General features: G+C 33.0%; 1 protein-coding gene across 1 annotated transcript; it reads right to left on the bottom strand.

Moving 5' to 3' along the window:
• Nucleotides 1-4,267: 4,267 nt before the first annotated feature.
• LOC145167115 (stem-specific protein TSJT1-like) lies at nt 4,268-6,164 on the bottom strand. The gene is made up of 4 exons (XM_079086213.1): nt 5,912-6,164; nt 5,176-5,416; nt 4,944-5,064; nt 4,268-4,608 (listed from the first exon to the last, which is right to left on the bottom strand). The coding sequence occupies exons 1-4, from the start codon at nt 6,103-6,105 to the stop codon at nt 4,421-4,423; spliced, it is 744 nt and encodes a 247-aa protein (XP_078942339.1). The 5' UTR covers nt 6,106-6,164; the 3' UTR covers nt 4,268-4,420.
• Between the last annotated feature and the right edge of the window lie 6,124 nt (nt 6,165-12,288).

Raw genomic sequence — 12,288 nt, 5'->3', positions numbered from 1 at the left:
TGTAATTGTTCAATATTTGAGCAAAAGTGGCAATTCTAGAAGCATCATGTCATGGACGATTTTGTGGAGTTCTTTAGGATTTCCAGAAGCCTTCGGGATGATAATAAAGAAAGGATTTGAAATGGAATTAAATCCATTATTTAATTATTCAAATCTTACTTTGTCCCTAAGTTACCTAAACTATATATAGGACCTCTTGGGTATCAATTTTCGTGTTTCTCTCTTCCCAGAGGGTTATGAATGAAATCATCATATCTCCTCAAGTGTTTTCTAGTTCTAGGGTTTGCGTGTGAACCATTAGAGGCATCCAAGTTTTTGGTGCTTGTTTTTCAAGGAACTTCAAGAGGATTTGATTTGATTATTTGTTATAATAATCAAAAGGTATGTAAACCCTAACCTTGTGTTAATTTTGATTTTCATAGCCTTTCTCTAGGGTCTCTTGATGTTCATAGGTTATTGCTATCAATAGAGAAAACGTAGATCCTTTTCTAAGTTGCATGTGAACTTAGGCCCCGTTTGATAGTTGTTGTCTGGGAAAGTTTTCTGACTGGGAAAGAAACCATGTTGTTTGATTGTACATCTGATTGACTGTGTTGAATGATGAAAAATGATTATATTACCATTTTGCTCTATATTGTGATGAATGGAGTTGCTAAACATACTTAATAATCCAATAAAGTAATATTTATTAATATATAAATATTATATATTATAGATAATATTTATTAATATATAATAATCCAATAAAAAAAGATTAATGCATAAAAATGAAATTACAAAAAAGAATTATTTAAAAGAAATTAATAATCCAATAAAATAATATTTATTAACACATAACTATTATATATTAAAAATAATATTTATTAATATATAATAATCAAGTAAAAAAGTAATAATCCAATAAAAATGAAATTAAAATAAGTTAATAATCCAATAAAGAAAAAGGCGAGGTTTGGGAAGTAGTCGTTACAAATAAAAGCTACACAAAATTATTTAAATCATCTAATATTTAAACAATATAAATATCATACTAAATTAATTCACATGAATCAAAATAATAAATACAAGGGTTATGATATTTTAGCATGAATCAAATTCACTAGTTAAAATGATTTAATTGGTGTCTACTTCTTATTAGTATGATCTTAGAGGATCATATATTAGTGACAATTTTATTTTATATTGTTGAGCCTATAGAACCAACACCCTTTTTATGGTTCATAGACTCAAAGTACATGAAACTCTCATTTGGATGTTTTTATTTGGTGGGAAATATCATCCTTAACACCCTTTTATGAACGTGATGTTTTTATTTGGTGGGAAATATCATTCTTAACATCTTTTTTATGGTTCATGGACTTAAAGTACATGAAACTCTCATTTGAATGTCGGATGATACACACTTATCCCACTTATCCAACCTATATAACTGCAGTTAAATATGTTAAAAACTTTGAAAATGAATTAAGAAAAAATAAAAAAAATGATGTGAGATACATCATACATTGAAAAACACGTTCAGATCTTGCGAAATATATGTTTTTATTCAAATTATTTATATTTTCTTTTAAAGATTTTTCGAGGTGAAGACCATTTTAAAAACATTTTCACTATCCATAATAGGGTTCATAGTGAACTTGATAGTTATTTTGGTGATATAGATTAAAAAATGATTAGTTTATTAAGTGAGCCAATCCATTTTCATCAATTTTGTATTTATTCAATAGTTGAATTATCATAATAATTTACTTTTTTTTGCAAAAAAAAAGTTACATATTTGGAACAAGTTTTATTGATAAGTAATAATTTAAACCGTATTATCTAATAAAAGAACTATTTTGTGGAAAATGATAGTGCATTATCAATCCGGAATGAACCAGTAAAACTGATGGAAGACAATTTGGACGTAGAACCTTGGGGTAAAATCGGATAAATAATATATATATATATATATATATATATATATATATATATATATATATATATATATATATATTATTTGAAATATCCAGAAATCTGGCGGCAAAAACTTTGGATAAATTTTCAAAAGAGGAATCAAACTCAGAGACATCTTAACCGTTGGGGACTGTTTTATAGTTGCTTAGTGAGTCAAGGCTTGATTAAGTTAGATTTTGTATCTTATCGGACATAGTAAAAGGCATGTCAGAGACTATATGACCAAATCAAAGACTTCTAATTGTTGTATCAAACGCTAACGGTATGGATCTGACCAAAAAATATCAAGCCTCTAACCAAACACAATAAAAGACATATCAAACTCGTAAGTAATCTTATGAGTTATGATTTAAAAGGCCTCGCATAACTCTTATCATATAAAATAATTAAAAGACTAATAAAACTTGAGTAAATTACACGAATAGTCCCTATGGTTTAGGGTAATTTGCGCGTTTGGTCCCTAATTTATTTTTTTTAACTCGGAAGGTCCATACTATTTGTTTTTGTTACGCGCTTGACCCCTGTCTTACCTAAAAATACTATTTTACCCTTGATTTTTTGATTTATTAAAATAAACACATCCCCAATCACACCCTCTCACCTTACCTTACCTACCCTATAATTTTTTCTTATTTAATAATAGTCTTTTTAGGTAAGATAGGGACCAAATGTGTAACAAAAACAAATAGTAAGGACCAAGCGCGTAACAAAAACAAACAGTAGGGACCTTCCGAGTTAAAAAATAAGTTGGGGACCAAACGTGCAAATTACCCCAAACCATTCGTGTAATTTACTCATAAAGTTTAGTTCTTGGGTTGTATATCATCATTAAAAGACGACAAAATTGCAAGAATGGTCCCTGTGCTATGTCCAATATTGCTACTTTGGGCCAAACAGATTTGGACTAGCACCAATAGTCCAAAAGTTTTCATTTTGCTGCGGTTTTGGTCCAAATCAATTTTAAAAATCTAAAAATGACAGATTTGCCCTTTTCCATTTGTTTTTTGCTTTTCTTTTTGTTATTTAATTATTTTCTAACTAAAAAAATAAAATAAATAAATAAAATAAAATATCTCTCTCTCTTTCTCTCTCTCTCCACCATTTTTTTTGCAGATTTATTTGGTTGAAGAACATATGCATCTGCATCTTCATCTTGGCGGGATCCACTAAAAACAAACACACACTAAATCATCTAAACCTTCATCCAAATCATTTGTGCATCTTTTATCCAATCAATTGAAAAACAAACATACATACACTAAATCCACATCTCCTGCTGGGTTTTTTCCCTAAATTGAAAAGCAGTTTTCAATCGGACCACCTGTCAACTAAATGATCGCCTCCGCTTGACCAGAAAATCAAAACCTTTGGAATTAATCTTGATTTTGTTTCGAAATCAAAGTTCATTGATTTGAAGTCCTATGAGAAGAACCTAGTAAGGAATCAAGGTTATTCATCTCATCGGAGGCGGGTTTGATTGAACTCACTGTTATGATGCTTCTTTGTTGTTGTATGTGTTTGAGGACGAGAACGACGGAGATGATGTTGGAGAACGATGCCATGACCGGACCCGTTGATGAACAGAATTGGGTCGGGTACTGGAACTTGGGTTCGATCGACTGAGAAATTCAGACGATGTCATGATCGCAAAGAGCTAAACACTTGAAGATGAAATCGAAGAGGCGGGAAGTCGTTTCCAGGTCTCAGTCAAATGAACCTCTCCGGCAACCTATTCCAACAGTACCTGTGTGAACGTCAACGTTTTATTTGGAGAGAAGGAGACCGGAGAGAAAAATCGAAAAATAATGGTATCTCCGGTGAGATTGAATGAACTTCGGTGAAGTTTTCTGATAAAATCTTTCAAAAGAGATAATCGGGATCCAGGAGCATCAAAATGAGATATAGTGACAACACAGTAGGTAAGAGAGAGAGAGAGAGATTTTCTTTTATTTTTTTATTTTTTTAGTTAGAAAATAATTAAATAACAAAAAGAAAATCAAAAAACAAATGGAAAAGGGCAAATCCGTCATTTTTAGATTTTTAAACTGATTTGGACCAAAACAGCAGCAAAATGAAAACGTTTGGACTATTGGTGCTAGTCCAAACCTGTTTGGCCCAAAGTAGCAATTTTGGACATACCATAGGGACTATTCTTGCAATTTTGTCTTAAAAGACTAATAAAGTTTAGTTCATGGGTTGTATATCATCATTATTTAGTGAGATATTTTCTTATTAATTTACATATTTACACTCGTTAGTTGTATTGTTTTACGTATTTACACTCGTTAATTACATCATCCGACAATGACCAAACATGTAATTTTCTTAATAGTTTATTAAAAGACATAGGACTATAAAAGTACATTTTTTCCAAAAAGACAAATCTACAGTGAAAGTCAACAATCAGAATTTGATTATTCTATACAATAAAAATCAAAAAGTCAAAAGGAAATTATCATGATCCTTATCCCCAAGTAGCCCAATTAGCTTCACTTCCAACCCTAGGCATTGCTTGTGTGGTCTTTGAATACACATCAACTTTAAATGTAGCACCACACATCACTCCTTCACTATCAACCCTTGATATTGCCTTCATTTTGTTCTTTGGATGCTCAAAGCTCATTAATCCCCCTTCTGTATGATACATGCACCCTATACAACAAACAAAAACAACAAGCATCAATATACCAAAATAAAAGAACATGTTTTGTGGGTTAAAAAACCGGTTCTTTTCAAGTCTTTTGACCCCAAAAAACAAACTTAACGTCATGGTAACCAATTCTTTGAGGCCTAGAGGTGGGCATCCAAATCGGTTTAGGAAAAAACACTTGTTGGGCCTCATTTTCACTTTTCATGTAAAGCACAAGCCAGAATTGGGCTATTCTTGGGTGTTGGGCGTTAACTCATATATACAACATTATGTAAAAGACAAGAGATTTGATTACCCCACAATTTGATCCAAATGAAGAGAGGTTTAAAGTCTTTACCAGATGGGAATGGCGCAAATGATTTTGAGCAGCTAGACTTTATGACCATCAAGTTGTCAGAAATTACAACAGAGCCATCGGCTGCTATGCCCCAGAAAAGCTTCACTCCTCCATCGGCACCCTATGGATCATCACCACCAATTTACCATATTAAGTAAAATGTCGAACACGCCCTCTTTATTATTGTAAATAACATGATACATGAGAGTATAAGTATTGAGAGGATACTTACAAGTGAGACAAAGACAGTTTTAGCCTTGAGATCATAGAGTATAAACCCAAAACTACCCTCAAGCTCCCTGAGGACTGAGTGGGCCGGGTATGGGCCACGATCACGAAGAGTCTTGTAAGCCTGGATCACAAACATGGGCTCATTGACTTGCTTTGTTAGCCCATATTGCTTGTTAAGAGTGCACAAGTTGTCTAGACCTCCCAAAAATATGCAATAGATGTTATCCATGCTACTAAACAACCTGCAAATACATTTCATTAATGTCACAAACCAAACAAAAATCATTCTATAACACTAGAAAGTTTTCTTTTTTGTTGTGTTGTGTAGAAAATAAAGGGTTAATGCATGTGTATGAGTGTATCTAAGCAACGACTTTTCATTCCTTGCAAATGTTTGTAACAAAATAGTCATTAGACGAAATTGTGGTAACAGTTGAATGCTTATCTATGCAACAATGTTTTATTTTATTTTTATCAATTTATATGGATACTTAAGGAGTTTATACAACAATATTTCACTTTTTACTAAGTTATATAACTACGCATACGAATTATAGAATCACATTTCAACTGATTACATGAATTACAACAAATTACAAATAAAATGTTACCTTTTTGTCTTAAAATAAATGGCTTTGTGCATGTTTAGTATAGAAAACCAAGTTTTAGATAAATTGAAAAAAAAAAGGTAGAACTTTATTACATAAATAAATATTATGTAAAAATGAAAAGGTTACCTTTGTTGGGAAGAAGGATCAAACGCCAACGAAGCATCATTTCCAAAAGAAAATGAGAGACAATTGGGATTGGAATTCAAGAAATGGCTCATGGGATCTTGATTTTGATGATGATTTTTGTATTGTTGGGCATGTGATGGACTATTGAGTTCTTTTGGTGCACTCACCAAACCTTTCTTGAAATTAGCCAACATATTTTTCTTGAAACTAAAGAAAAGAGATGTAGATTTTTCGTATGAAATGAATAGATGATTGTGAATGTTAAAAGTGTTTGTATGTGATGGTATTTATAGTCGTAATATTTGGTAGGGGATATGACAATATTATCCAAAACAAAATATTGGATAAGACATGTGACTCGAGATATGGTGGGTCATTTCTTTAATAAAAGGTACCTTTTTATTTATTTATTTGTCCGGAGTTAAACATATGAAAATACAACATATTCTTTTAATTTACTGATGTTTATTAATTTCATTGTCGGGGTAATCGTTATAATGATTAAATTAATGATATAGAAATATAATTGACTATAATACAAACTCGTTCTTAGTTATTTTTTTAATACAAAAATATTTCAATTGAAGGTTTAAAAAAAAAAAAAAAACAATAGAGATATTTAGTTATATAACTATAAATTACTATAATTATCAAAAATCATTTCATTTTTTAAAGAAAGGTAGTACACTTTTGTTTGAGGTGGGACCAAAGAACAACGAATTGGTCCACGTGAAGGTGACGATTATCCAACTCAATATGTTCATCCTCGTCTTTTCCCTTTTTTTTCAACAATTAATTAATTTTTTATAACTAACGAAACTAATATATATGAAAACTAACTTTTTAAATTTCATTCAATCGGTTTTATATTTTAAAAGGTAATCGATTTATGTTTTCTCTATGGTTACATGTTATTTTAGGTTAATAGATCATCCTTTTTTAAAGGGATAATGACTTAAAAGGGTAATATATTTTTTAATTTGTACACATTTGTAATTGAGTTTTTTTTTTGTCAACATTTACCCCTTCAACTTGTTAAACTGTACACATTCAATCATTATGACCGGTTACCCTAGGTTAGCCGGGAAAAATGACTTAATAGGGTAATATATTTTTCATTTTGTACACATTTAGTCCCTTAATATTTTTGTACACATTTAGTCTTTAATATTTTTTTTTCAAAATAATTCAATTTTGTTTTCGTACTCATTCGGTACTTATGAATGATTTCTTTAGGTTTTTCTCACGACATCTTACGTGTGACAATCATTGATGATGTGTTTCGGGTTGTTGATGCTTATATTCATCGCGATCTCGACTGCTTAGTTGTGTAGGTCTTGTGGTTTGGCTTAGGTCTTGTTTTTGAACGTCGTAACTTCTTCATACGATATCATATTTTAACGATCTTTATATCCACATGTTCGTTTTTTGAGTCTACTATAACTTTCGTTAAGATTTCTCCCGCTAAAATGTAATATATTTTTACTTACGATTTTATAAAAAAAAACATCCATACGTGTATTCTAAAAAACGTATGGATATAAAGATCGTAAATAAAAATATATTACTTTTTAACGGGACTAATCTAAAAGAAAGTTGTAGTAGACTAAAATACGAACGCATGAATATAAAGATCATTAAAACCAGAGATCGTATGAAGAAGTTATGACGTTCAGAACACATGACCTAAGCAACCAAGTAGTCGAGATCGCGATAGACATAAGCATCAAAAGCCCCAAAACATCTCATTAATGATTGTCCCATGTAAGATGTCGTGAGAAAAATCTACAGATGTCATTCATAAATACTGAATGAGTACAAAAACAAAAATGACTTATTTTGCAACAAAAAAATATTAAGGACTAAATGTGTACAAAAATATTAATGACTAAATGTGTACAAAATGAGAAGTATATTACCCTATTAAGTCATTTTTACCGGCTAACCTGGAGTAGTCGGTCATAAGGACTGAATGTGTACAGTTTAACAAGTTGAAGGGGGGTAAATATGGACGAAAAAAAATTCTCAATGACTAAATGTGTACAAATCGAAAAATATATTACCCTTTTAAGTCATTATCCCTTTTTTAAATTTTACATTTTTGATTTAGATTTTAAATTTTATTAAATATCTTGTTCGAATTTAAAATTTTGTTATAAATTTAGCTAAATTTAAGTTTCTTTTACAAATTTATTAATCTAAAATCTTTTTCTGCATGGAAGGTCCAAATTTAAATATCCCTGCGGTATTCAAAAAACTTTGGATAGGGTCCAAAAAGTTTTCAACTTGCATGGAAGGTCCAAAATCAAAGTTTTTCTGGGTTTTTGGTCCAAAAAAACTTAAAAAGACAATTTTACCCTTTTCATTTCTTTTTTCTATTTTCTCTATTTATTTTGGTATTTAAACAATTATAAATAAAAAATAAAAACTAAAATCTCTCTTTCTCTCTCTCTCTCTCTCTCTCTCTCTCTCTCTCTCTCCACCCACCGTCTTCCCCAACCTTGTTCCTTTCTTGTTTTTTCTCCACGATCATAATCATGCTGGAGGCGGAAATATTTTCTTCAACACCAAACATTCGTCTATCGGGAACACCTTTCAACCCTTCTCTCTTTCTTTTCTCCATTACATACTGCCCTAAATTAGTCACCGAAGGTTTCTTTCCAGTGATAATCTCCAATATCAAAATCCCAAAACTGTAAACATCCGATGTGTGACTAAAGGACTTTGAAATACTTCGTGTTCGTTTTAATTTAGGCACCATTCGACCACAGTTTCTTCTAATAATCATGGAAGTAGAGATAAGATACGATGTTTCATAGCTGGAAAGACGAGGTGAGAAGTCGCTTTGTATTAGAAAGTTAGATGATTTTAGCATCCCGCAGAGAAGACCTCGACTGTGAATTGACGCTACTGCTTTCGCTGCTCCGAACACTATTTGTTGTCTGACTTCCCAATTTAACGGCATAAATTGAACGCCTTCGCTTCCTGCGAAATTGAAATCGGATAAAGGTAAAAATTAGAAACCCCAGTTTTCGATTATGGGATTGCTTACCATGTAGGAGCTCCTCCAAGCCAAGTTTGTTCTTGGGGAGTTGAATAGATCATAGGGGTTGAATGTTACGATGGTTTCATGGTCTCCGAAGACGATTCTGGTGGGAAGTGTGATTTTGACTTGTAAGGAGATTGGGGTTTGGTTTGTGAGTTGGGTGGTGGTGGGTTTGGTGAGTTTGGTTGTGATGATCCCGTCTCGAAGAAGATGAAGAGAGAGAGAGAGAGAGAGAGAGAGAGAGAGAAAAAAAGAGAGAGTAGTGGGAGTGGGTGGGAGGATAATTCTTTTTTTATAATTAAAATGGTATTACAATAATCATAAAAAATACAAAAAAGAAAATAAAAGGGTATAACTGTCTTTTTAAGTTTTGTTGGACCAAAAACCCAGAAAAACTTTGATTTTGGACCTTCCATGCAAGTTGAAAACTTTTTGGACCCTATCCAAAGTTTTTTGAATACCACAGGGACCAATTTTGCAGTTTTGTCTTATATTTATAAGAGTTTTTCGTTAACTTTTTTTCAACTTTTAAATGAAAAAAATCTTTTACAATATTTTTGTTAACTTTTTTTCAACTTTTTCATTACCACATATACGTTAGCAAATCAATTTTTCTCGATGCACTTGAATTTGTTAAAAGGGAAATCTCCAAAAAAATCTCAATATTTTGGGTCAGTTTACGAAATAATCTCAAATTAATTTTCTTTTACAAAAAAAATCCTAAAAACAGGGAAAATGTTACATTCTGACCATTTTTTCCGGTTCAGCCGGTAACATATTAATTTGGACGTCCGGAGATTTCTATAATTGTTATTTTGAACGTCCGGCGATTTCGGAATCAGATTTTTGAACGTCGTCGTCGTGTGATCTCAGCCCTTCTTCTCCGGCGGGAGCAAACGCCGGCAGGGATGAGGATTCTAACTTCTTGTTCTATTCTTCTTTCTTGATTGGCAGGCGTTGTCCTGTATTACGGTTCTTCCAGTTCTATCGTGATTATTACTATGGGGTATCAAAATTATAGGATGTCGACTGGTAATGGCTGGGAAAAAGATCGATTTCTTAAGGGAAAGAATTTGCGATACATACCTCAATCCAAGCGTGAAGATCATCTTGACAGGTCTGATGTACACTCTTTCTATGTAACAAAATTTCCTGAAACCATTCTACCTTCCGATATGTGGCGTGCTTGTTCTCGATTGGGTAGAGTGGTTGATGTATTTATTTCAAATAAGAAATCGTGTATGGGAAAAAGATTTGGATTTGTTAGATTTTCAGGAATTCATAACATTGATCATATGATCAAGAGGTTATGTGATGTTTGGTTTGTATTTCACAAATTGTTTGCCTTAGTCCCACGTAATCGTAAGAAGGATCTTCCTAAACATAAGATTCATTCTCAGGTTGCAAAGCATGTTCCTTCAAACACTTCGTTTGCAAGTGTGGTTAGAGGGCATCATGTTGAGAAATCTAGTAAAGATACGAGCGAGGCTGCTATTGTTATTGAATCAGGAGACTTCATTATCGATAATAAGAAGCTAGCTTGCTTGGTTAAGGCTAGAGATTTTAATACCCTGCCTAACTTGGGGATGTTGTTTCATGATGAGGGATTTGAGAATTTTCATATCCGGTATGTTGGGGGCCTAGGGGCAATGTTCGAATTTAGTTCTAAGGAGGTGTGTAAAAACTTCTTGGAACGTGATGTGGTGAATCATTCGATCATTGAAAAAAGAAAATGGGACAGAAACTTTGTACCTTCGAACTGTATAGTTTGGGTTGATATCGAAGGGCTGCCTTTACGTGCCTGGAGCAAATTGGCTTTCAGACAAATTGTGGCTAAGTGGGGTATTATCGTCTATTTAGATGACAATATTGGTGAAGAGATTTACAAGTCTTGTGTGTGCATCTTGACATCGTTCTTTGGTATCATCTCGGAGGTGGTTAAAGTTAGTGTTGATGGTATTATTTTCGCAATAGAGTTAAAGAGGCGCCCGGTTGGAATCCAACATTCTCGTGTGAGTTTAATAATGTTGTTCAAAGTGATGATGAGGAGCAAGGCCAATTTGAACAAGATGGATGTAATACTTCAATATTTGACAAGGAAGAACATTCACAAGACTCGTTTAGAATATATGAGACACTAGAAAAACTTGATAAGGAAGATCAGAAAAACAGCTACACAACCAACCATTCCAAAGGCACTTTTCAGGGGCATTTTGGGAACAAATTTTAGGAAAATGAAAATCAAAATTTCCAACAGTTTTCGAATTTTCCTGCCACTGTGATCGCTTCTGTTGCAACCTCGTCGCAACATCCTCAACATGTTCCCCAGCCACCTGCTGCATCTCCGACAACCCTTGGTGATCCTCCGGCAGCCCCTGCTGCAGATTCGATTGACGCCCCGACTGATGTGTCAACAACCGCTTCGACTGCCACTCCATCTGTTCTTGTTCAACCAGTTTTAAATGAATCAGCTCCAATCTCGAAAATATATCATCTAAAGGTGTTGGTATTTCAGCACCTCAACTGACTAATCAGTTTCATGCTAGTCCAGTGGGTTTTTCGAGAGGTTATGGACGTGTTTCAGGCATTAATAATTATGAAGATGATCTTACTCATCCCCCGGGTTTTTCTAACTAGTGTTATTTGTTTATGGGGGATAATCAAACTGTCTCGGAGGGCCTTCAAAATAGTAATTCGTTCTTTATGGAATAGAAAAGATGATAGACACGGGAGAATATTTAGGGTATAATATGGATGGTTGTTTGGACCGTGTTAAATAAATCTTACAAGGGCACGTTGAAAGACAAAATTAATGAATTGTCTTTCAATAAATGTTCAAGGAGCGGGTTCTTTAGAAAAGCGGAGTTGGGTTAGAAAATTATGTAATTTCCATAAAATTAATTTTCTAGCCATTCAAGAAACAAAGATGGAAGACGATGATTTGGCCACGGTTAGATCCTTTTGGGGTAATTCTTCTTTTACACATGCTTTTTCTCCTTCTCGAGGAGCTTCGGGTGGTATTGTTGCTGTTTGGGACTTAGATTGTGTTTCTAAAAAAACGTGTCACTATTTCGGACTAGTTCGTATGGGTCTCGACGTCATGTTTATTGTTGTGTATGCCCCACAAGGAATTAGAAACAAAAGAAAATTTTGGGATAATATTTCTAGTTTTATTTCACCTTTTTCAGGGGAGAGTATTATCATGGGTGATTTTAATGAAGTTCGGGATGAAACGGAGAGATTGGGTTTGATTTTTAATCAAGCTTTTGCTAGAGTTTTTAATGATTTCGTTGATAATCTTGACCTTTCTGATATTCCGTTGGGCAGACCT

This window comes from Lactuca virosa, chromosome 1 (genome assembly GCF_052849685.1).
Source record: "Lactuca virosa cultivar CGN04683 chromosome 1, Lactuca_virosa_CGN04683_v6, whole genome shotgun sequence".
Taxonomy (NCBI): domain Eukaryota; kingdom Viridiplantae; phylum Streptophyta; class Magnoliopsida; order Asterales; family Asteraceae; genus Lactuca; species Lactuca virosa.
The sequence above is the reverse complement of the archived record's forward strand: the minus strand, read 5'-3'. Positions and strand labels throughout refer to the sequence as shown.